General features: G+C 43.4%; 1 protein-coding gene across 41 annotated transcripts in view; it reads right to left on the bottom strand.

Moving 5' to 3' along the window:
- Positions 1–21,173, bottom strand: part of LOC143293050 (uncharacterized) — a 192,214-nt gene extending 171,041 nt beyond the window's left edge. For 33 of the 41 annotated variants that reach the window (XM_076603883.1, XM_076603881.1, XM_076603898.1 and 30 more), the window contains exon 1: positions 20,925–21,173. In XM_076603883.1, coding sequence (XP_076459998.1) covers positions 20,925–20,966 — 42 coding nt within the window. In that variant the 5' untranslated portion in view covers positions 20,967–21,173. Of the gene's footprint in view, positions 1–5,654; positions 5,875–20,924 lie in introns of those variants that run through there. The other 8 variants (XM_076603917.1, XM_076603918.1, XM_076603919.1 and 5 more) reach the window with 3 other exon arrangements.
- Positions 21,174–22,257: the final 1,084 nt, after the last annotated feature.

Below are 22,257 nucleotides of genomic sequence, written 5' to 3'. Positions count from 1 at the left end.
CGAATGTTTGTGTGTGTGTGTGTGTGTGTGTGTGTGTGTGTGTGTGTGTGTGGGTGGATGCGGGCGGGCGATATTATGGGTGTTTATTTGCATGCCGGCATGAATCATAGTGGCATTGACAAACGTTAAACGACTCTCTGGGTCACCACCAAAAGGGTGTTCGGAATAAGCAGCTGGCGAAAAAATCCACAGCACAACCATGGCAACGTTACTACGGAAACAGCTGTTTCCACCCCAGCTTCAACACAGACAGCTGACACTGCTATATATATGGGCCCCAAGAACCTGCGGTGTCAGCTGTCAACCACCATTTTTAACCTGGCCTGTGTGCACAAAATGGCGATTCAAGCAAAACGCACTGGTTCCTCTCCGATGTATTCAAATATAGAACAAATTAGGATCAGACGTCGAGTTTAAGGTGCACGGACTGACACTCAGCCCCCACCCTGAATCGCCCTTCTCAAACACAACACACACACTGGGAGTCAGGAAATGAATGTGTGTGTGTGTGTGTGTGTGTGTGTGTGTGGTGACAAGGATCGTGCCCACTGCATGTGTGCACGGACAGACACTGGCAACTTGAAAACCCAAGAAGCCTTCGTTTGTGTTCATTGACGTTAAGTGCGTCATTGTACGTGCTGTTCTTGCTGCTCCGATTATACCTCGCAAAAGACAGAGAGCGGGATGATGCACAAACACACGCGCGCGCGCGCACACACACACACACCACGACACAACAATAACCACCACCACAACAAAATGAGAGATAATGAGCGGAAGGGATAGAAAGATGGACTGTATGTTCTTCATTTTAACGTCTATTCACATGATCAAATTCTAAACTGTGCGTGTGTGTGTGTGTGTGCGTGCGTGCGTGCGTTCGTGTGTGTGTGTGTGTGTTTTAACCTTTCCCAACCTGAAGTCAGGTACATCCAATCACACCTGGGTGGAGTGAGGAACATCGGAGTAAAGTGTTCCAACGACACAACACCGTGCCGAAAAAGGACCTCGAACCGTGAACAAAATCGAGAAGAGTGGTGAACTGAGGATCAGAACTCTAACGCCAAACCCACTCTGCTTTGGTCAAACACGAGGTTGTCACGTAAGGCAACAATTCAGCACTGACCTCCTCCAGGACAGCTACACAACAATTCTGACCGAAACACCGAGAGCGGACCCTATACGTATTTATTTGTGGCTCATCTCCAACCCGACCATCCTTCCGTTTCGTCAAGTCGTACACTCTCACTCTTAACTGAATTTCTCGTATTGGAAATAATACAATAATCTGTAATTCTATTCTCTCTCTGACCCAATTCCCCAAATACAACCCCTCCCTCTCCTGCATCTCTCAGCAATCCATACAGGCAGAAGCAAAACAAACACAGCCGCCGTGGCGAAATGATCAGCGCCACGATCTCACGGCTGGGATGATACGGGTTCTATCCCCAGCAGCGGTGGGCTTTTTCGGCCCGCGGCCGGCTCCTCCGCAAAATAAAGTTTGCTGTGGGCTAAAATTGGAAGACTGGGACCACACAGTCAAGTATCATCCACTTCACGGATGCATCTTTGGGTGTTCAGCTCAAATTTCCTGACAAACAACGCGATTGTCTATATCTCTCAGGACTGGCTGACAACGGGATATCACCATGAAGAGAAGCGCAGAGTACAGCTTTGTCACGTCGTCCCAAACCTAAAATGCAGCTACACTCCAGCATCGTCATCATCGTCACCCCCCTTCTCCTCAAACATCAATAATAATTTTCTTAATACCAAATTATGTGACCTTTCATGCCCTTCTCTCATGGTGACCTCAATTTTCGACCCCGCTCCACTTCCGTTCTTGGGGCGAGTCATGTCAACGTCTTCAGTATCGACAGATTCATGGGGGGCTATGATTGGACGGATGTGGTGGTGGTCTCCACTCCGGGCGGGGGAGGGGGGGGGGGGGGGGCGCGCTCACTCGGTCTGGCTCCGCGACTAAGCTATCATTATCGTCAGCAGAGGGGCTTGGGTGGTGTCCTAAGTATTTTAAATCAGAACAGGCAGTACTGAACACAATCGAACTGTCAAAGCAGCGGTACAGAATCTCCTCTGGTGTGTGGCCTCCTGAGGAACTGGACAGCGATGGTTCCCTACAAGCTGACCACACTGGGACTGCGACAGATGAACCCGGGTGTGGCTGTGTATCGGGGACTCGGAATGAGCGGCGTGGGAGAAATGTCACTGAATCGGTGCAGATAATGGGGCAGAAAAAAGGGGGTGGGGGTGGGAGTTTGGGGGGGGAGGTGGAAACCAAACATCTAAACCGAACCAGTGAACGATGGGCAGCTGCTGTACTGTGTACACCTCAACCACCTTACCGACTGCACAGCTTCCCGAATGACGTATGAATGATTAGAAATCCATACAAGCGTTGACAGCATATGGTGGGCAGGACAGGCTCCACCCCCCTCCACACACACCACAGAGAGAGAGAGAGAGAGAGAGAGAGAGTCCACAAAGAAAAGAAATCAAAACCTTGATATCAAAATAAAGACAGCGTCTAAGCAATGTCCACGGTCACAACTGAACTTTGATGTGACGACTCGATACATGAAGAGCAGAATGGGGGGAAAATAGTCACAAGAACAGTCTACAGCTGGAATAATACATACCAGTTTTTACGTTTTCGGACATACCTGGTTTCAAGACACCCATCGACAAACGTCAGTGCATTTTTTTTATTCTCTGCATACTTTTGTTGAGCGTCAGTGGTTTTTTTGTGGGTTTTTTTAATTATTCTCTGCATACTTTTGTTGTTTTTCCTGGACAAATTATCAAATGACCGGAGGAAAGAAAATAATAAAGTGAACAACTGGCAAGACCGTTGCCATGCCCCAACAGCAGACTGTCCATAGAAGACAAACAGCTTCCCCTCCTATATATATATATATTATAATTAAAAATAAAATAAAATAAATTAACACAGGACCGTTGACGCCAAAGGGTTTACTTCGCCACCAAAAAGGATAGCTTTGGAAATCATTCAAAACACTATTCACCGAACAACGCCAAGATTATACACAAAACTAGCGAACCCAACCCACCCAGACCCATCAATAAACGAAACTTAGTTACATGCGAACTACATGTGTTTTCGTCTTGGAGTTCATCACTCCCGTCACCGTTCAACACGAGTCCAGCGTGGCACCAATTAACACTTTCAGCGTTGTTCTCAGACACTTGAGTTCCTGCTGAAAGGAAGCCACCCTCACTCCCCTTCCAGGTCCCCCCCCCTCCCGTATTCAAATATACACATGGATATACTTATAAACACACACACACACACACACACTGAGAAATTGTCCCGAGATTCGTACTTGCTCAAAGTAAACGTCGGTGTCAATTCCGACACCATGGGCCTTTGTAGTATGTTTTCACCCATGCGTGTGTATGTTTGTATGTATGTGTGTATGTTTCAAAGTTAATACTTATACAAATATATATGCTAGAGAGAGAGAGAGAGAGAGAGAGAGAGAGAGAGAGTGTGTGTGTGTGTGTGTGTGTGTGTGTGTGTGTGTGTACACGATTATAAATGTCGAACACACACACACACATAGCTTGTGTGTGTGTGTATTGTGTGTGCGCGCGCGCCACACATAAAAACGTTTAGCATCTATGAAATGAGCATTGCTTTTTTCCCCTTAGGTTTTGCATAAAACCATTTGTGGAATACTCCTATAATGTATCTTTTTACTTCGATTGAACAAATCGTTACAAACATCCTGATGTACAAAAAATTCGCGAAGACAGAGAAATTTACTCAGAAGAAGAACGTTTCAAATTTTCAAATATTCTGAACTGAAACTGAGCTTCTGTCACTATACGTCTCATAATGCGTGCGCATCATATTGTGTGTGCATAATTTTCTCTTGGAGCATGCTCGTTTGAACGTGTGAATGTTCGTTTGTGCTTATGAACGAAGGCGCGTACAAATGCAATCTGAATTTGTGATCATTCCATCGTTCGCGTGTACTGGTGCGCGCGCGCGCGCGTGTGTGCATGAGAGAGAGAGAGAGAGAGAGAGAGAGAGAACGCAAGCGTGTGCATGTATGGGTACGATTGTGCTTTTGTTTGCATTTGTGCGTGGACTGCAAGAGAGAGACAGAGACAGAGAACGCAAGTGTGTGAATGTATGCGTTTGACTGCTTTTGTTTGCATTTGTGCGTGGGCTGCAAGACTCCATTTTTCACAACAGATCCCTGTTGGAAAGGCTCGGCCTTCACAGCCTCAAGCTATTTTCAAACCATATTGACATGCTTTCGCGTCTCTATAGTAAGATTTTAAAAAAAATAAAAATAAAAAAAACTTTTAAAAAACGATCTTTTTTCAGCATCGTGTTTCTAATATAGATCTTAAACCATATTCCATCTATTCATTTACACAACTGTGCTAACATGAATGAACGACAACATGCGTGACCCCAATATTTAGTGTGTGTGTGTGTGTGTGTGTGTGTGTGTGCGCGCGCGTGCGAGCGAGCGAGAGAGACAGAGAGGCACAGAGATACATATACATAAATTCAGTCAGAAAGAAACAGATGCAGACACAAAAACACACACAGTCTAGGAATCGATTGAGAAACAACGAGAAAGAGTTGTACACAGCGCCACATCAGATCTGGAGCGAAGAGAAGAGAGTACAGGCACTGCCTTTGGGGTGGGTGTGTTGGGAGTGGAGGCTGCAAGTGGGCATCATCGATCAAGCCAACCCTGCGGGTCAAGGTCGTTGCAGAAAAGTCAGTCACCATCGAGCACGAGGAGTTTTGTTGTGTTTTTTCCCCCCTCGATTCTTAGTCAACCCAGTTTTCTTTCAATGACGCTGGGAAAGCGCGCTGCCTGTCGTGTAGGAGTTGTTTGTGTGGAGAGACTGAGATGTAAGGATGGGCTGGGGGAAACTCGTCATTCCCCCAGAAAGATCAATACCAAGCGGGGTCGCTGTCGGCTACCGTTACCCCCTTTTGCATAGCTAATGCTAAACACCCATACCATTACTGACGCCTCCAACCATCCCCCACCCTGTCTTTCGTTACACAACATCACAGTTCCGCTGCAAACAGAGGGTCGGATGACGGGGACCACAGGTAAAAATTCCCATGATCTGTTCGGGTTCCAGAGCCGTTCCAATGACGGGTGGCAAACAGACGCCTAATTATGCAGGCTCCAAACTCCCAGAGAACCGACATAAATGGTGTGGCCCAGTTCCAAATCCCCCGATGTCCTAACCGTTCACCACACAGAGCAGAAAATAAAACGGCATTCTATTTCTTAAGAGAACAGCATCATCACGAACTGTTTAACCGCAGACAACTCCAATGGATGCACAGGCCTATGCTGTTTAATAAAATCTGAATGGACTTCGATCGCAGACAATCAACATCTATTAGAGAATTAGAATTTGTAAAAATGGAACATTTAGGTGTTGCTCTTGTCTTTTTCGCCATAATCGCCAATTCCACCACTTGTGAATTCTAAAATTCAAGACACCAGCAGAGCACATACGAAAACCTGGTATTCGAATAAAAATGATAACAAAAAACAAAATGTTTCAAAAGATCAAAATGAATGGAAAAGGTCTTGGACGACAGCTAGAATGCAACAGACGGTGTGTACCTTTCGCTGTTGTTTCTCAGCCATGTTGACACGACCGTGTGGCCGAGCGCCTAGAAGACCAGCAAGCAGAAGCAAGAAGTGGCCAGCACTGTCTCTCACTCTTTCTCTCTGTGTGCCTGGCTTCCTTCCCACACAAGAACACACCACCACCCCCTGTTCCGGTCTCTGTCCTCACGGTCCTCCTTCCCAACCACCAGCAGCGCTTCCAACAGGCCTCACCCACCGCCCCCTCACCCGCGCGCTCCACTTCTCGGGCCAGCTGAGGCGGCAATGTGACTCAAACCGCCAGAAAAAAAAACACCTAGCCTGGAACCTCTCTCTACAAGGCCAGCTGCCATTGGCTGATGATAATGACCCCAACAGCATTTGTTAGTCAGAAACGCATTATTAATATCAGCTCCCTCCAGTTCGGGCTCAGGCAGCAAGCATGGCTATCGATCTTGGTGGCTGAAGGGAGGAGGGGGAGGGGGGAGGGGGGGATGGCCGCAGGCGGTTGCGCCTCAGCTGCCCTTGTCTACAGCATTCCACTGACGGGAAGCAGTGCGGAATGTGGCGAGTGGCCTTTCACACAGAGAACTGAATCAAACAGGATTGCGTCACTTTTTTTTCTCCTTTTGCTGAGCACACATTTTTTATGAGTGTGTGACTCTGGGAAACTGTCCTCTTGCATGTTTTTTGGTTTGGGGATTGTTTTTTTTAGATGGCGGGGGCTCAAACGAGTGTGAAAGTAGAAGACACGACTTCGGAAATCACTGGTGGGGTTCAATTCTTCAAAGTACAGAAATTATCGCTTTTGTCAAAACCTATCGACCTTTTCCACTAATCAACCCCAAAATGACGAAACACAACTGAAAATATCCAGTTGACAATGACAGAAATTAACAAAGTTGAATAAAACCATTTCAAAGTAAATTATCTTGTATCTAGTAGTGAACTTATTTCTTTCAAACCACCCATTCGACTTTCACAGAATCAATACATGGAGACCCTAACCTTTAACTTCTAAGAATTCACAAGTTTGAACGACATAGGAAAAAAGCTAAGATTACAAACGGAAAACACTGATTACCGCTTAGACAATCACGCCTATCCAGATTTTTAGAAATTGTCCTCGTCGCCAAAATGCCGATACGAAAATATTCCGACCCATGCACTGGTCACTAGCTAATTTGGGGACCAATGCCGACTGGCAAGGATGCTGTGCACTGTCAGTCTACTGACGTACTATTTGTTTATTTTGGTCTGGATCTTGTGTCACAGTTCAAAACTTTTTTGGTGCTTATTTTCAGGCACCCGTCTGACAAAATCTCAATGAAACGTGACATGAAGTGTTTTGTCTTGTACAAGTTCTCGAAAAACTTAGTCACCGTGTGACATCAAAAGGTCATTCAAGGATTTTTGTTTCAATCACTTTTCTGAAAACCCACCCTCTCCTCTGGGTGCACGTGTGTGTGTGTGTGTGTGTGTGTGTGTGTGTGTGTGCGCGCGCGCGCGCGAGTATGTGTGTATACGATTGTGTGTGCGTGCCTGTGTGCGCGCGCGCGTGCGTGAGACAGCGTAATTATGTGCCTGCGCGCGCGCACTTTCTCTTGCTCTGCTTGTGCCTGTATGAGCGAGTAAGTGAGAGACGGTCACAAAGACAGCGCGGGTTTGAGGGGTGGGAGAAGAGAATGGTAGTGCAAGCATATGTGCGCAAACCGCATACATGCGTAAGCTATGCATCCTTAAACGCGCGCGCGTGTGTGTGTGTGTGTGTGGGGGGGGGGGGGCGGGGGTTGTGTGTGCATGTGCGTGTGTAAGGGTGTGTGTATGTGTGTGCGCGCGCGCGCGCGTACGCTCGCACCCAAGCATGAAAATAATATAATATGCCAATCCACCCGTACACGAAACCGTTCCGTCCATTCAACATAATACCCACCACCTCCTTTCATAAAAATGAATGAGCCACGCATAAAACATAGTTCAGTCAGCGACAAGCTTGGCTTCCCTCTGTGGATAGCTCTTTGCTGGATCAAGTACGCATATTTGCATTATGTTATACGAGCAAACCCCTACGTTAATGTATCGGCTATTCCCTGTGGAAGTAACACGAAAATGGCGAAACGCTAAACAATATTGCGTAACTGGCTGCAACAAAATGATTCTCATTCTTTCTGTGCCTAGTAATTTTGCAGACCGTCAGCAACTCGGAAACAGGTAGCGAGTTTCTATGTTTGGTTCCCTGAACGAGATTCCGTCCCCTTCTGAACCATGACGTTGCTGCACTGATGGTACAAGCCTGTTTTGAAGTGTAACTGTATAGAAGCAGGCAAGGTTGGTAATTAATGCAGTTCAGGTTTACCTACTGTATCATGGTGTATATCGCAAATGAGGTGCTAACGCAGCTTTTTTCTTTTCTTTTTTTCTTTTTTTTTTTTCTTCAAAAGCGTCAGTGCGATTCTGTATGATTTACTGTCGGCATCATGTGGAGCACGTTCACGAGAGAGAGACGGGGAGGGAGGAAGAGAGGGGGAGGGGTGGGATGGGAATGGTGTGCGCGAGATAAAAAATAAAATAAAATAAAATAAAATAACACACACACAGATGGGGAGTGGGAGAGGGAAAGGTGGGCAGGTTGGAAGGTGGGTAGGGGTAGGAGGGGAGTGTAGGGGGGTGGAGATGGGGGCCATTCCCGCATGCAGCATCACACAACAGACAGCTGTGATTCTTCACACAGCCAGACCACAGTGGCTGTGGAACTCGTTTAACAGCCAGTCAGCGCAACAATACTCAATCAGACAACGATGAATAATACATGGCTGCCACACTGTTGCCGGTCAGCAAACGTCCAGTATTAAGCCAATCGTTTCAATGCGGGAAAGTTACGAGATTCTACAACTTCTTTGCACTGCTGCTACTTTCAGTTCTGAAAGGCCCATCACCACCATTAAAAGGGGAGGAGGATACTTAGTGTTGTGAATATTATGCAAATGAATAAACACAAGTATTTTTAAACGAATAAATTAGATATAATTATCAGCAAGAGGCTGGCCTCTAGCCCAAAAAGAACTGGAGGCAAACAGTGGAGAGAGACCTCGGACTTGTTGACAGACGATGGGGTGACACCAACAAACTGACAGATGATGACACCAGCAAACTGACAGAGGACCGTGGAGCGCCTGGACTGCCTCACGTCCAACAACGCGGGAGCATGAGCTGAGGAGTCTCTAGCCTGTGAGTCTCATTACATCTGCCCCCAGAATTAAGCCACTATCCCTTCCCTTCACTCCGATCCGGTCCTCACCACAGCCAGCGATGGCCACCAAGGGCCACACACTGTACATACGTCAGCCTCACTGCTATCGATCCGCTTGTCTGGCCTGTTGATACACTGTGACCCTTCTCCCCCTCTACCATTAGTCACAGCTGTTATTTTTAGTGTGCACATCTCGCTGATCATCTCTCCATCCCATGCTGCTTGTACACCTCAGGCTCCAGGGTAACGTAACACACAGTTATGTGATGAAAATTTAATTCGATTTTTTGTGCAACCCTGTGATCATCTCTGCATCCTACTCTGGGGTAACCTATAACACAGTTATATAATGAATTCTGTCGTGGGGGTTTTCCTGCAACTCTAGGATGATCTCCACACCCTTCCTCTACACCACTTTCGGGTATCTCGTTGAATAACACCGCCACGCTGATAAAGATTATCATTTCCATGCGTCTGGAGAGCGGTGTATATATTTAATCATATGCGTATGAACGTGGGGGGAGTGGAGGAGACTGGGGAAATGGGTAATGCACTTGGTTCACATCAACTATCCGTATTGATTGGTTTGGCCAGCTCAGAAAACATCTCTCGGTAAGTGAACACCTAACGTATCACACTGACACAACCAGTATAGCCACTGGCAGTGCACACTCGATGAGTGTAGCCTTGGATTCAAACTTCCTATCTTCAAAATACAAGCGACTGAGCTGCTGATCACAGCACACCAATGCATGCAAAACAGATTGAAAGAGACAGGCAGAAAGAGACACAGGGAGAGGGGGGATGTGGGGGGTGGAGCAGAGTAACAGACCTATAGCACGAGTAAGAGGATTGCCTATGTGTCATGTTTCAATGGGGAGGGAGGGATGGGGGAGGGTGCGCGCACACGAGTGTGAACACGCACAAGCAAATAAGAGGCAGACAAGAGCCATCTCTTTGTGTGTGTGTGTGTGTGTGTGTGTGTGTGTGTGTGTGTGTGATGAGAGATACAGAGAACGAGACAGAGACAGAAAAGAATGTTCAGGCCTATGGCCCCATAATGAGGTTAACGACAAAAGTGATAGGACTGTGTATATGACAACAGCACCATAGACGGTTTCTAAACTGTTTTACGACCCTGTGAACCATGAACGATGTAAACTGTACAATTCAGAAAAAACGGAGGAGAAAAAAAGAAAGAAAGACAGACAACGTGAGTGAGTAAGAAGGAAATAAAACACTGACAAGTTTATTGATTAGGCTTTTGACCCACATCAGAGGTTGACACACCCAAAGGTACGGTGTGGAATTAACAGAAAAATTATTCATAATTTACCAATTTCGGACAGGGAAAGACAGACAGAGACACAGAGAGGGCCAAATATGACAGATGGACGGACAGACAGAACAATATTTTATTCTTCTGACAGACGGTGGTGGACGTGACGACATTCATTTACGAGCGTCGGAACCAAAGACGGTTTGTACTGTGACATTCCCATTCCTTCTGAAAGAGAGACGACACAGCGAGACAGAAAAAAAAAAAGGGGGGGGGGGGGGGAGCAGTGGGGGGGAGAGAGAGAACGTGTGTGGGGTTGGAGGGGTGGAAGGTGTAACTCAAGAGACAGCGTGCTGTTAACAGACACACGCAAGCACGCACATGGAGAGAGAGGTGGGGTGGGGGGTGGGGGGGGGTTAAAAAAAAAAGAAGAGAGCTGTAAACAGACACACACACAAGCACACAGACAGACAGACAGACAGAGTAAGCCAGAAAGGAACAGGAACAAAGCAAAGCTTGTGCGTGTGAACGCGCATGTGTGTGTGCAAGTGTGTCCGTGCAAGTGTGTCCGTGCAAGTGTGCGTGCATGTGATAGTATGCACTCATGTATGCACGGTGTGTGCACGCGTTAGAGAGACAGACAGACAGACACAGAGAGAGAAGGGGGTGCAGAGAGAAGCCGAGATTGAGACTGAGTGGTGAAAACAAAAAAACATCTTCCTCACTTCCTGTACGCATTCAAGAAATGGATCCTCCATGTGAATTTGTAAAGAATCAGAACTATGGAAACGAGGTGCAATCGCAAGTTACTAAAAAAAATAATAATAACAATAATAATGTAATTGAGCGTTCACACTGTTATCATCGAAGTTTTCATTCATAAAATGAATCAACCCCCTCCCTCCCCTCCTCCCACAATTTCCAGTCAGAAGCTCTCTTCAGAGCATAGGAAAGAATGGGCGAGGACCATCGAAAACGAAGATCTGTGACTGACTTTATCTGCCGGCTGCAAAACTATACCTTGAACGGACGTACATTCCTTCAGACAGAGGATGGCCTAGAAAACAATACTGTTGATGCCGTTAATAAACTCAATTAAATTGTACTTTGATGTTTATAGCACCGTATAATGTCTGGTGTATAATACGTAGGCGAAACAAACGTACTAAACAGTCTGTAGGCAAAAATTAATGTTCAGAGGCAAAACGTAGCGCTCCGGATAGAGCTGACATCTCGGAGTCTGGTGAACAATTCCTGAACAGCGCCCCAGTGATTTTTCTGAGTTCAGGGAGAGTGACCGACGCCCAGACGAGTTAGACACGAACTGATGCCCAGATTGCTAACATGCACGCTCAAACCATGATTCCGAGGTGGCGCCTTCTCATTGGCTCTAATAAGAGAGGAGAGACCCCTAATGAAGTGACACTGCCGATGGGCTGTGTAGAAGTAGCAGCAGTCATTACTGTGTTGTGGTTTTTAAATGCTTCGAATGCAGATTTTTTTTCCCTTTCACTCTTTCTGCCGTTTCTTCCAATTTTGTCTTCCACACTTGTAATGCTACAACTCCGACTTGTACTACACAATATACTATTACTACTGCCACTACTACAACTACTCTCTCTCCCCATCCACCCACCCACCCTCTCTCAGTTCAAATTACGTATTAGCTTCATGGTTAATGCGATGAAAATAGTCCTCTGTCTAAAAACTACAGGAAAAGAAAGAAAAGAGTGGGTTATCTTTTCTCCTCCTTTTTTCTTTTCCTTATAATTGTTAGGAGAAAGACGCGAGAAATAAATAAAAGACAAGCGGACAGAACACAAACCACCTCTCAGCAAGGAAGCAATCGACACTTGAGCCTGTTCTGCGTGTTGTGTGTGTGTGTGTGTGAGGGAGGGAGAGGGAGAGAAAGAGAGAGCAAAGCTTGTGCGTGTAAACGCGCATTTGTGTGTGTGTGTGTATGCACGCGTATGTGCAAGTGTGTTCGTGTGTGATACTGATAGTATGCACGCATGCATGCACGGTGTGCGCACGCGTTAGAGAATGAGAGAGAGAGAGAGAGAGAGAGAGAGTGAAACACTGCAGTGATGTGATTGTTATCTGTCGTCATCTATTACCGATGCAGGCTTTGTAACTCCCCCCACCCCCTCCCCACCCCCTCCCCACCCCCAATCCCCTTGCCCCTAAAACACCTTACAAATGTGACTGAACAGACAAGTGCATACATTCCCATACATTTGAAACGAAACATATACTGGCATGCGAACACGCCATACGACCTTGATGCATCCCTCCCTACCAGTACAAGTGTGAACCTCGGCCCAAATCACCCCATACCGTCAGAACTTGCCGCCAGCAGACACAATCAATCGATAGCAACACCAACGGTAAAGTCCTACAGCTACACCCCTGACCTTTACACTAACCCCCCTTTTTTCCTCCCTCCTTTAGTCAAAAAGAAAAGAAAAAAGGCGACAAGTCTTCTGTCCCCATGGAAACACGCCCACGTGGCTGACAACGCGCGTCCAGTCAAGCCATGATTCTCTAGCTGTGCATTTCCTTTTGTTCCAGAAAATACACATAGTTTTGCAGTGTGAATGGGACACTACAGCCTTCCACTCCACACATGCTGCATGTATACCATGCTGTGCATCAGAAATGCTTTGAAAAAAGAAAAAAACGAAGAAAGATACAGTAGAGCATATGTGGTAACCATGGTGATGCTCAAAATTAAATAAAATAGATATAATACAAACACAAAGGTACAAGTGTAAATCTATTGCAAATAATTCCATTATCAAACACAGTAGGCAGTATTCTCAGACCTGTTAATTTCACAGCATTCATAAAAATCTTGATCTTCCTGTCCATGTGGAAAGCATTTGCAAACGTATCTGCTGCTGATATTAACATTAACACAGTTCTAAGAGTGCCAAAATTAAAAATTAAAAAATAAAACTTCATGTTTGCACAATCTACATAAGTGGTCAGCAATAAATTTTACAGTCAGGTTTAAGTCAACACCCATCCCTGGAAACTAAGTGTGGGTGACTAACACTACAGTGACAGCATCAGAACAAGAGCACAAAAAGACAGGCCGCAAAAATGTCCATTGGGTGTCTGTGATTCAAATTCACATTTTTTTTACTGCGAGCTCAGTGCTCAACCGCTTGAGCCTGATTGGAAATGGAACTTAAATTTCAGTGTTTCTGAATGTAATTTAATGCATACTGGTTAGGAAAACCAAGAAACATGAACATAACATGAACTTGGACAGTCACACATGAAAAAAAATAACTCCACATATGGATGAAAATGATCTTGATGTAACATCTGACAAACTCCCATTTCAATCACATAAAAAGGTGTTTACAAAAGTGTTCCTGGAACTAGGATTAAGAGAAGCTTATGTTTAGACAAAGAAACATTCACACTGTTATCCAAGTCAACAGTTCAACCTCATCTAGAATATATATTAGTATATGGTAACATGATCCAGTACCCAAAGCTAAAAAGAATATATACTTAAAAAGAAAATCTTTAAGTACTGATAGGGTACAAAGGCGAGTGACATATCTGGTGGAAGAGTGTAGAGAAATAAGCTATCAAAAAAGACTAAGATTTCTTCACTTTTATTCACTAAAAGGAAGAAGCATCAGTTGTTGACATCTACTAATGACAAGAGTTTTGATAAATTATTTATCAACTTCATGGAAAAATGGAAAAAAGGAATCAAGAGGGTAAACTTTGCATCTGGCATTGTCTAAGTGATAAACAAACATCCTTTTGGCAACAGACCTACTAATCCTTGGAACTTAACTGTCACTAGATTTTAAATTTGCACTTACTGTTATTATAAACAGATTTAAAGATCTCTTGGACACCGATGAAAATTTAAAAAAGCAGTTATTAGACTTTGTTGTTTAATAAACAACAATGAAATCGGTGTTCTTTGTGTGTTATGCAAACCCTATCAGAGAAAAATAGGCTGAAACACTTTATAAACCCTAACACTTTGTCTATATTACTACAACTGCTTCACTAAAGATGTGCTGATAGTGAGACAAATTTGCTAAGTATTTCAGAGAATTCAAAGAACCTACTCCATATTTAAAAGCTGCATTGTTTTTATCTGATTGAGGGATCTCGTTGTCAAACATTATGGCTGCTTTCGTATTGATTTTTTTAACTGAAAAATGAATTTTTGCCTTGCCCCTTTTGCAGTACAGAGAATAATTTAAATTACATTATTTAAACTTTTATTTGATCATCACCCTTCTGGAGTATGGTGAATGCAAAATAACTGAACAACATGCTGGGTAGCAACATATACTTAACTATTGTAAAGAAACTGCACTTGTGTGATACCCCAAACTGTAAACACTGCCAACATTACTACAAGTTGCTTAACAAGAATGCAGGCTTCTGTTGCATGTCAGGCCACCTGTACTTCTCCAGGTTACCTCATGAGCTCGACGATGGTGGTGGTGGTGATGGTGATGGGCCTTGGCATCCTGACTGTGAGAAGTGCGCCGAGAACTTTTGTGACCTGGGTCTCCAGAGGTGGAGGCATGCTGGTCATGACCGTGTGCACGGTCCTGGGGGTGGCGATGATCATTCTGTTCCTGTGCTGTGGTGCGGTGATGGTGGTCACCATGGTGATGGTGCTCCTGGCGATGGTGGTTGCCATGGTGATGGTGCTCCTGCCCGTGGTGATCGCCATGGTGAGACTCATGCTGGTGAGGGGAGTTGTGGGGGTGGGAACCATCAGTGTCTGTGCATGATGGTCGGTGGTGCTGATGCCTCAGCACGTACTGGGAAGATGTGGAAGTGAAGATAGTCGTCATCTTGACCAGCTGATGTGACTGTCACCTTGTCAGAATAGAGCACTGATGCTGGCAGATCGGTCACCGCAGAAACAAATCTTGAAATATGCTGGCTGGTTACTGTTCATATCAAAGAACTGGATATTTCATTCCCCTGCACAAACCACTCTGTGAAAGTCTTTTAACTGCATTCAGAGTTCTTTAATTTCTGGCACACAACCGACTAGCTGTCAAAGTAAAATCAAAGCATCCTTGGCTTCATGAAGAATAATCTGTAACTTTCCGCTTTCCACAGGCTGCTCTACATAAAATGTTAAGCAGGAAATCACATCAGCTGGCTCTGTCACAATTTATCAGTCAGCCACCCATATACAAGCAGTGCATCACAATAACCAGTGTGTACCAGACAAGGACTCTAACCAACAGGGAAACAGTTTCATCCACAATCAATACTCCCAGTCCAGCACAGTACCATGTAGTCAGTGTCCGATAATCAACCTAAAGAAGCATCAAGGGACCTGGCATGAAGACCGTCATCCTGTGACCCGTCACCACTCGAGGACAGTAGCACCTCAAGACACAGGAGCAATCAGGCCGGGTGAGATGTAGGAGAAAAATAGAGAGGGTGACCACCCTGTGAAAATAATCAATAGCAATGCTGGCTCTTCAAGCTCAGCAACTTCTGGCTCGCACGCAGAGAAAGATGCTCTGTAAGGAAGTCCTTTCTCTGCAAGCATGACTCGAAAAATGCAAAGAAGCCTGGAAAAGCAAGTGTGCTATGAATTGATTAGAACATCTGGCTTGCTTGAAAGTTGCATCCACTGGTGAGTATTAAAGATTTATTTGACAAATGTATATTCTTCATATCCATATCTGTGATTGTTTGATGTCAAGGGATATGTCAAGTATTCTTTTAACTTGTGAATCAAGTAACAGATAGTGTTACAATTGAAGTTTGATCATATCTCGGCCACTCCAAAAATGACAGTGAGGATGATTTGCAATCACAGATTGAGTAAATTTTTTTATTTTTGTTAACCTCATAGAAGAGAAACAATAAATATGAGTTAAGGCATACTATTATGAAATGCTTGCATTGAATTGTCAAAGTGTCTGAATCGTCAATCAGTGTTGTTCCAAACTGTCATATCATGTCTGAATATTCAATCAGCATATAAATATGTACTAGTCTGTGAATCATCCAATCAAAGCTGAATAAGAATATAAAGTATATACTGCCCATGCAAGTGGATGCTTATAAAATAAATTCTGCTTGTGTATGGGTGTGCTTCTGACTAAATATATTTTAAAAAAAATAAAATAAAAATATATATATATATATATATATATGTGTGTGTGTATGTAACTGTGTTCAGGGTTAAGGCTCTGTTGTTTATGTTTCTAGATCCATACATTTTCTTATCCCATCATGGTATTGTTGACATAGCATCATCTTCAGTGTCAGTTTTATATTGTAATTCTAATTGTAAATATGTGCAACTGCTCTGAATGTGAACATGATGGATAAACAGCCCAACGCTCAGCTTCTATCACAGACTGACATAAGCTGACAGGTGGGCCAACAGCAAAGTGAAAGCTGTATGATCAATGGTTTCTCCATTGCAATGGGAAGTCAAACAGATTAGTCTTTTGTGAAGGACTGACACTCAAACTAGGTGGCAAGACTGCACTGCCTCTTAGTGCTGCAGCCTTGGGGGCTTGCTGGCCTTAGGGAACCATCCCAACACCGACTGTCCTAAAATCCTCTTGGCAGATAAAGTGGGGATGTAACCTAGGCAAGGCATTCTCCACTATGATCAGATGCTGTTCTGTTATGATGGTCAGTCAGACACCACTATCACATAAATATATATAGTCTGCACAAATACTGATTCAGTGCATATTAATTATTAGTTGTTACTTATTGTTAAAGAAATATTCCGAAGCAGTTCATACCAAGCTGTTTCAATGAATGTTATCCTTATCCTTTCTAAAGAACATAACTTTAATCACAAATATCAGTTCAAATCATACCAATAGGGTTGGATCCAAGCCAAATGCAAACAGAATGTGGACTGCTAATGACTTGTGGCAAACTATACCCATTCCGAGAACTGGTTAAAGGTTAGGGGAATCCCTGCAACTTATCAAAAAATTTGGACTTGTCTCACTTGATTTATGATTTAGTTCATTTTTTGAATGATGGATATCTTCTCAGACTAAAGCACTGATTGATGCACCGGTGTCAAACAATGTCAAATGAAAATCTATTTCCTCTGATAGTTTTAATATTCAATACTGTGTGGACCTCGTGGTGATGGAAAGAGCCAGACACACAAACTAAACACTACAATGCTATGACCTTCACTTCCTGTCATGGTCATGACTTCAACAGAACATCAAACATTCTGATAGTCAAGTGTTTTCACACAGTTTAAATCAATCTTGTGACTTAACTGATCCACGGTTAAGCACTCTCTGAGTCAAAAGGTGATCCAACAGACTTGATGTTCAATGCTCAAGAGCATCAGTACAAACCAAAGAAAGGAGTAAAAAAAAAAAACAACAAAAACAAAACACATGAACAGGCGCATGCTGTGACCATAACCTTCAATCAGTTTTGGTCACATGCTCAACATTACCAGTTTCAGAACTATGCTCTACCACTTTTTTTTGTATATGGAATTCCATCTTTTCCCTAATTCATTATAGACATATATATATATATATATATATATATATATATATATATATATATATATATATAAGCCCTATAATCACAGTTGATCAATCGATTTCTTGACATTGTAATCCTGAATCAAGACTTTTTTTAATAATTTTTTTTAATACTAATATCAAGGAACAGTAATTCACAGCTGAATCAATTCAATGTATACACCACTGGCCAGGTGGTCTGTGACAAACTACTGCACACACACACACACACACACAAACACACACACACACACACCAGATTGCTTGTCTCCCATCATTACCATTTTCTTCCAGTCATAAAGTTATGGAATTTTGAAGTTAAAACAATAAAAGCAGATGCACTGTCAAGCTTTAAACACTCTGTTGAAACACAGACACCGTTTACTTGAAAAGAATGTCTCTCACCCCCCAGTAAGATTTCACTGGCTATCAAATCTCTTCATGTAAATTTTCGTAGTTTGCATTATCAGTTTGTCTACATTGCAGAAGAAATACTCTTTGAAAAAAGTCTATCACCCAACAGTACACACAAACAAAAAAAAACAAAAAACAAAAAAAAAACGGTGAAAATATACAACTTTCCAGTTTATGAAACTTTTGAAAGACCACAGTATTACAAAGCTTGATCACCTTGTTAAGCTAAAATAGGCTAAGAATATTAATAAGAACTGCAATTAATCTGTACCATCATCTCATATTATCATCATTATAATATTTAACTAACTCCATCATACTAGTATTATTTGCATGTCCATGTGAATTATTAATTTCATTCTGCTGTCTCTTAACATGCATACAATGGAGTAATAAATTCCTAGATCTGCTAACTCCCGATACAGCCACTAAAGTGACACGGTACATATATATAAACATCTCTGGAGCCATTGTGCTGTGTCCATTCAAGGGAAAGAACTGATGCTGATCAATTTTCAGGAACCATCCAAAGCACGGTCAGGTTTCATAGTGTCGGCAGGACCCAAAGTTGCCTCCCATCAACTTAAAGTGCTGCATTTTGTGTCAGATCAATTGTTTTCACTGGTGTGTGCTCTATACTTCAGAATCAAATTGTGTGTGTGTGTGTGTGTGTGCATGTGTGTGTGTTTGCATGTGTGTGTGTCTGTGTACATGCATGTGTGTGTGTGTACAGGCATATGTGTGTGTGTACATATGTGTGTGTGTGTGTGTGTGTGTGTGTGTGTGTGTGTGTGTGTGTGTGTGTGTGTGCATGATCACACATGTAAGTACATCTATGTATGTATGCTCATGCGTGCATGTTTGTGCACGTCCGGCACCAACTTGTTTACATTTTTTTTATGTACAGCATGAAATATCTATAGATGTACATATCACAAAATAGGCTTCTCCCCACCCCTCTCACAGATTTCTCCCCCTCCCTCTCAGCCCTCCTCCCTATATAAATGCCAGCAATGTGGTGAGATATTCAGAGATTCCCTGTTCAACACTTGAAACAGCAACAGACGCGACAAAGCACTGCACTGGTGCCACAGCTCAATGGCAATTCAAGGGAAACAACTGCTGATGCTGATCGATTACCAGGAACTTTGCAGGCTGTGTGCACCTTTTACTGGAACCAGCAGACTTGAAAATTGTTTCCCATTATTAACTGCAAGTGCTGATTTTTGTGTGCTACCAGTTTCTCCTGGTATTGTTTTTATATTTTATATACTCTGTGTGTATGTATGTGTATGTCTGAATGTGTGTGTGTGAGTGTGTGTGTGTGTGTGTGTGTGTGTGTGTGTGTGTGTGTGTGTGTGTGTATGTGTGTGTGTAACATGCAAAAAAAAAAAAGAAAAAAAAAAAGAAGATGTATGCAAGCTATTTTAAAACTGTTGTCATGTTCATGTTGCTATTTTGTTACTCTTCCTCACAGTCACTCTTTTTGTTTAACCAGTATAAATAGCTTCTTACACTACAGAGCAATACTCTCAACATTTATTCCTTCATTTGTTCTTGTTTTTTTACTGTAACATTGTTAACACTCAGTCACACAGACAGTCAAGATGAATACATAATATGCTACAGAAAAATATTAATCAGTCAATATATTATTCCATCATGTCCATGTCACACGAGAGTCTGTGCGAGAACAGCGCCACTGAGCGACATTAACATAAACATCAGATGATCAATGTCAACAGACTTCCAGTCCCCCTGCCCGGTGTTTCTGACTCAGCACTGGACTGTAGAGCCACCTCTATGCACATGAGTCACACTGCCTGTCTCTGATTTTGAACAGGATGGACAGGACATTCGCAAAGCAATGATTTCAAATTTTCAGATTTTTTCCTTCAACAATTTATAAACACAATTTTTATTTTACCATAGACTTCACAGGTTCACTGACTATAGAGTCACCACTGTCAGCAAACTGACATTAACTGATTTAAGTTAACAATGCAACACAAAATGAAAAGAGTGTTTTGATATGCCCTTTTATGATAACAGAATCAATGTACAATGCCATTTAGTATTATTTCCAATTCCTTAATCTGGAATATATATCAGTTAAAGTATTATTGCAAAATTAAGTGTTGTTTTAAAAAGCACTGTATATTCACTTGCAAACATTACATAACCTATATATATCTTACACACACACACATGTATGCACGCATGCACGCACACACACACATACAACACAGCACTTGTGTGTGTGTGTGTGTGTGTGTGTGTGTGTGTGTGTGTGTGTGTGTGTATTGTGTGTGTGTGTGTGTGTGTGTAAACAAACATGCCCCTCTCTCTCTCGATCGATCTCTTTCTCTCTCGCATTGCTGTTATTGCGGCCTTAAAGTAAACGTTCTTCATAATTCAAAACGAATGACTGAATATACAGTACGGCCACCGATCGTGCAAGCGGGCAATACACACACCCTTCCCTCTCCCTCTCTTCATACACACACAATGACACACACTTCCATGATTCACGCTTTCACTGTGAACACTTCTATTGACAGACGTGCACTTCTGGAACTTCAACTGCACAATCATTATGCCCGTTGTTATCATGCACTGCGCAGCCTATACGCGTGCAGATTAACATAATCTACACTTCTAAGTTCAAAGCTTGCACAACTTTAAGCCTAATGCTTAACGCGATCGTGTGTGGTTTAATTACGAAGTTTACAACAACTTTTAAAAGGCTGCAGACGACCACCGAACAAAATAGGCAACAGCAAACACACGTCTGACCTTACCTCACTCTGAAACATTAAATCTCGTTTCTCGTCGACACTCATCTTGCATCGGGACCAGACACAATCAGTTCGAAACAACAACAGTTGATAAGTTGGGACGATCGAAAAGTGTTCCAACCACTATCACCAAAGCCTCTGCAGCTCCGTACAGCAGAATGCAGCCGGTGACTGTGGAAGTTTGAAAGCGCTGGGAGTTGGGGCCCGCTTTGTCGATCAATGGCGGCGGACGATTTCACCTCAGAGGGGTGACAGCATACGGGAATTCCCTGGACAGGTGTTCTTCCAGCAAGGTAACTGACCGGTTATGTTGTTCCAAGACCGCACAGATCAAAGATCACTTTATTTCGACCATTCTGAGAGTAGTGACCACAATTAGATCGATTCCGCGAGGATACACAGTGAAACGTTTGTTTGAATCTTTACAGTGTACCCGTGCAGGCGATAATGCTGCACACCCCACCCCTCGGAAAAATAGAAATGATCGATGTGCACACAACTGTGAAGCGCACGATCGTCTGCTCCAGCAGCCAGTTGTCGCCTGCAATGAGACGGGATTGAAAACGGCCCGGCTAAAATGACTCATACAGCTTCTTCAGTGAGTCGTTGTCTGGCAAGCATTTAATTATATTCAGACTGATATGTGCAATTATTCTATCGATTTATGTATAAATCTAGACTGAACTTGAACATGTGCACGTGCACAAAGGAAAATGGCTTCTCCGGACTGAAAAGTAGTAAACATACAACTTCAGTCGATTCATGACATTCTGGAAACAAAACAAAACACCTTGTGAATTTATTATGTATTTATTTATGTAAGCAGAGAGCAGGTCGACTCACTCAGTTGCTTTATCGACCAACAGAATCACTGTTCCAGACATTTCACGGATTTTCCGAGGCCGAATTCCCAGACCGGACTCTCTGCGGTGGCATTAAAAAAGAAACAAAGGGTGGGAGCCATTTATTGGAATCCCGTCTCATCAGTTCCAGTTGTCGATTTTCCCAATCAGTCAGTTCGCAGACTGGATGCGGCCGCAGAACCTTGCAAGGAAAACAAACAAACGCCGGTGTCAATAACTACTAGTAGTTGCACCAGCTGTTTTCCCGGCAGCTGAGTATCATAATTCACACTTGAATCTGTTTTCAGTCACTGATCTGGCAGTGATACTCAGATCGGCGGGCCCCGGACAACACTGTAGTACAACTGAAGAAGTTATTCCGGCATATAATTATTCAGTATTTATCATGATTATGTGCCACGGAGAAAGTACACCAGCAGCACATGAAACACGTGACTTAAGCCTAACCCAAATCAGTCCTCGCGAAATTGGCC

The sequence above is a fragment of the Babylonia areolata genome, chromosome 18 (genome assembly GCF_041734735.1).
Source record: "Babylonia areolata isolate BAREFJ2019XMU chromosome 18, ASM4173473v1, whole genome shotgun sequence".
In the NCBI taxonomy this organism is placed as follows: domain Eukaryota; kingdom Metazoa; phylum Mollusca; class Gastropoda; order Neogastropoda; family Buccinidae; genus Babylonia; species Babylonia areolata.
The sequence above is the reverse complement of the archived record's forward strand: the minus strand, read 5'-3'. Positions and strand labels throughout refer to the sequence as shown.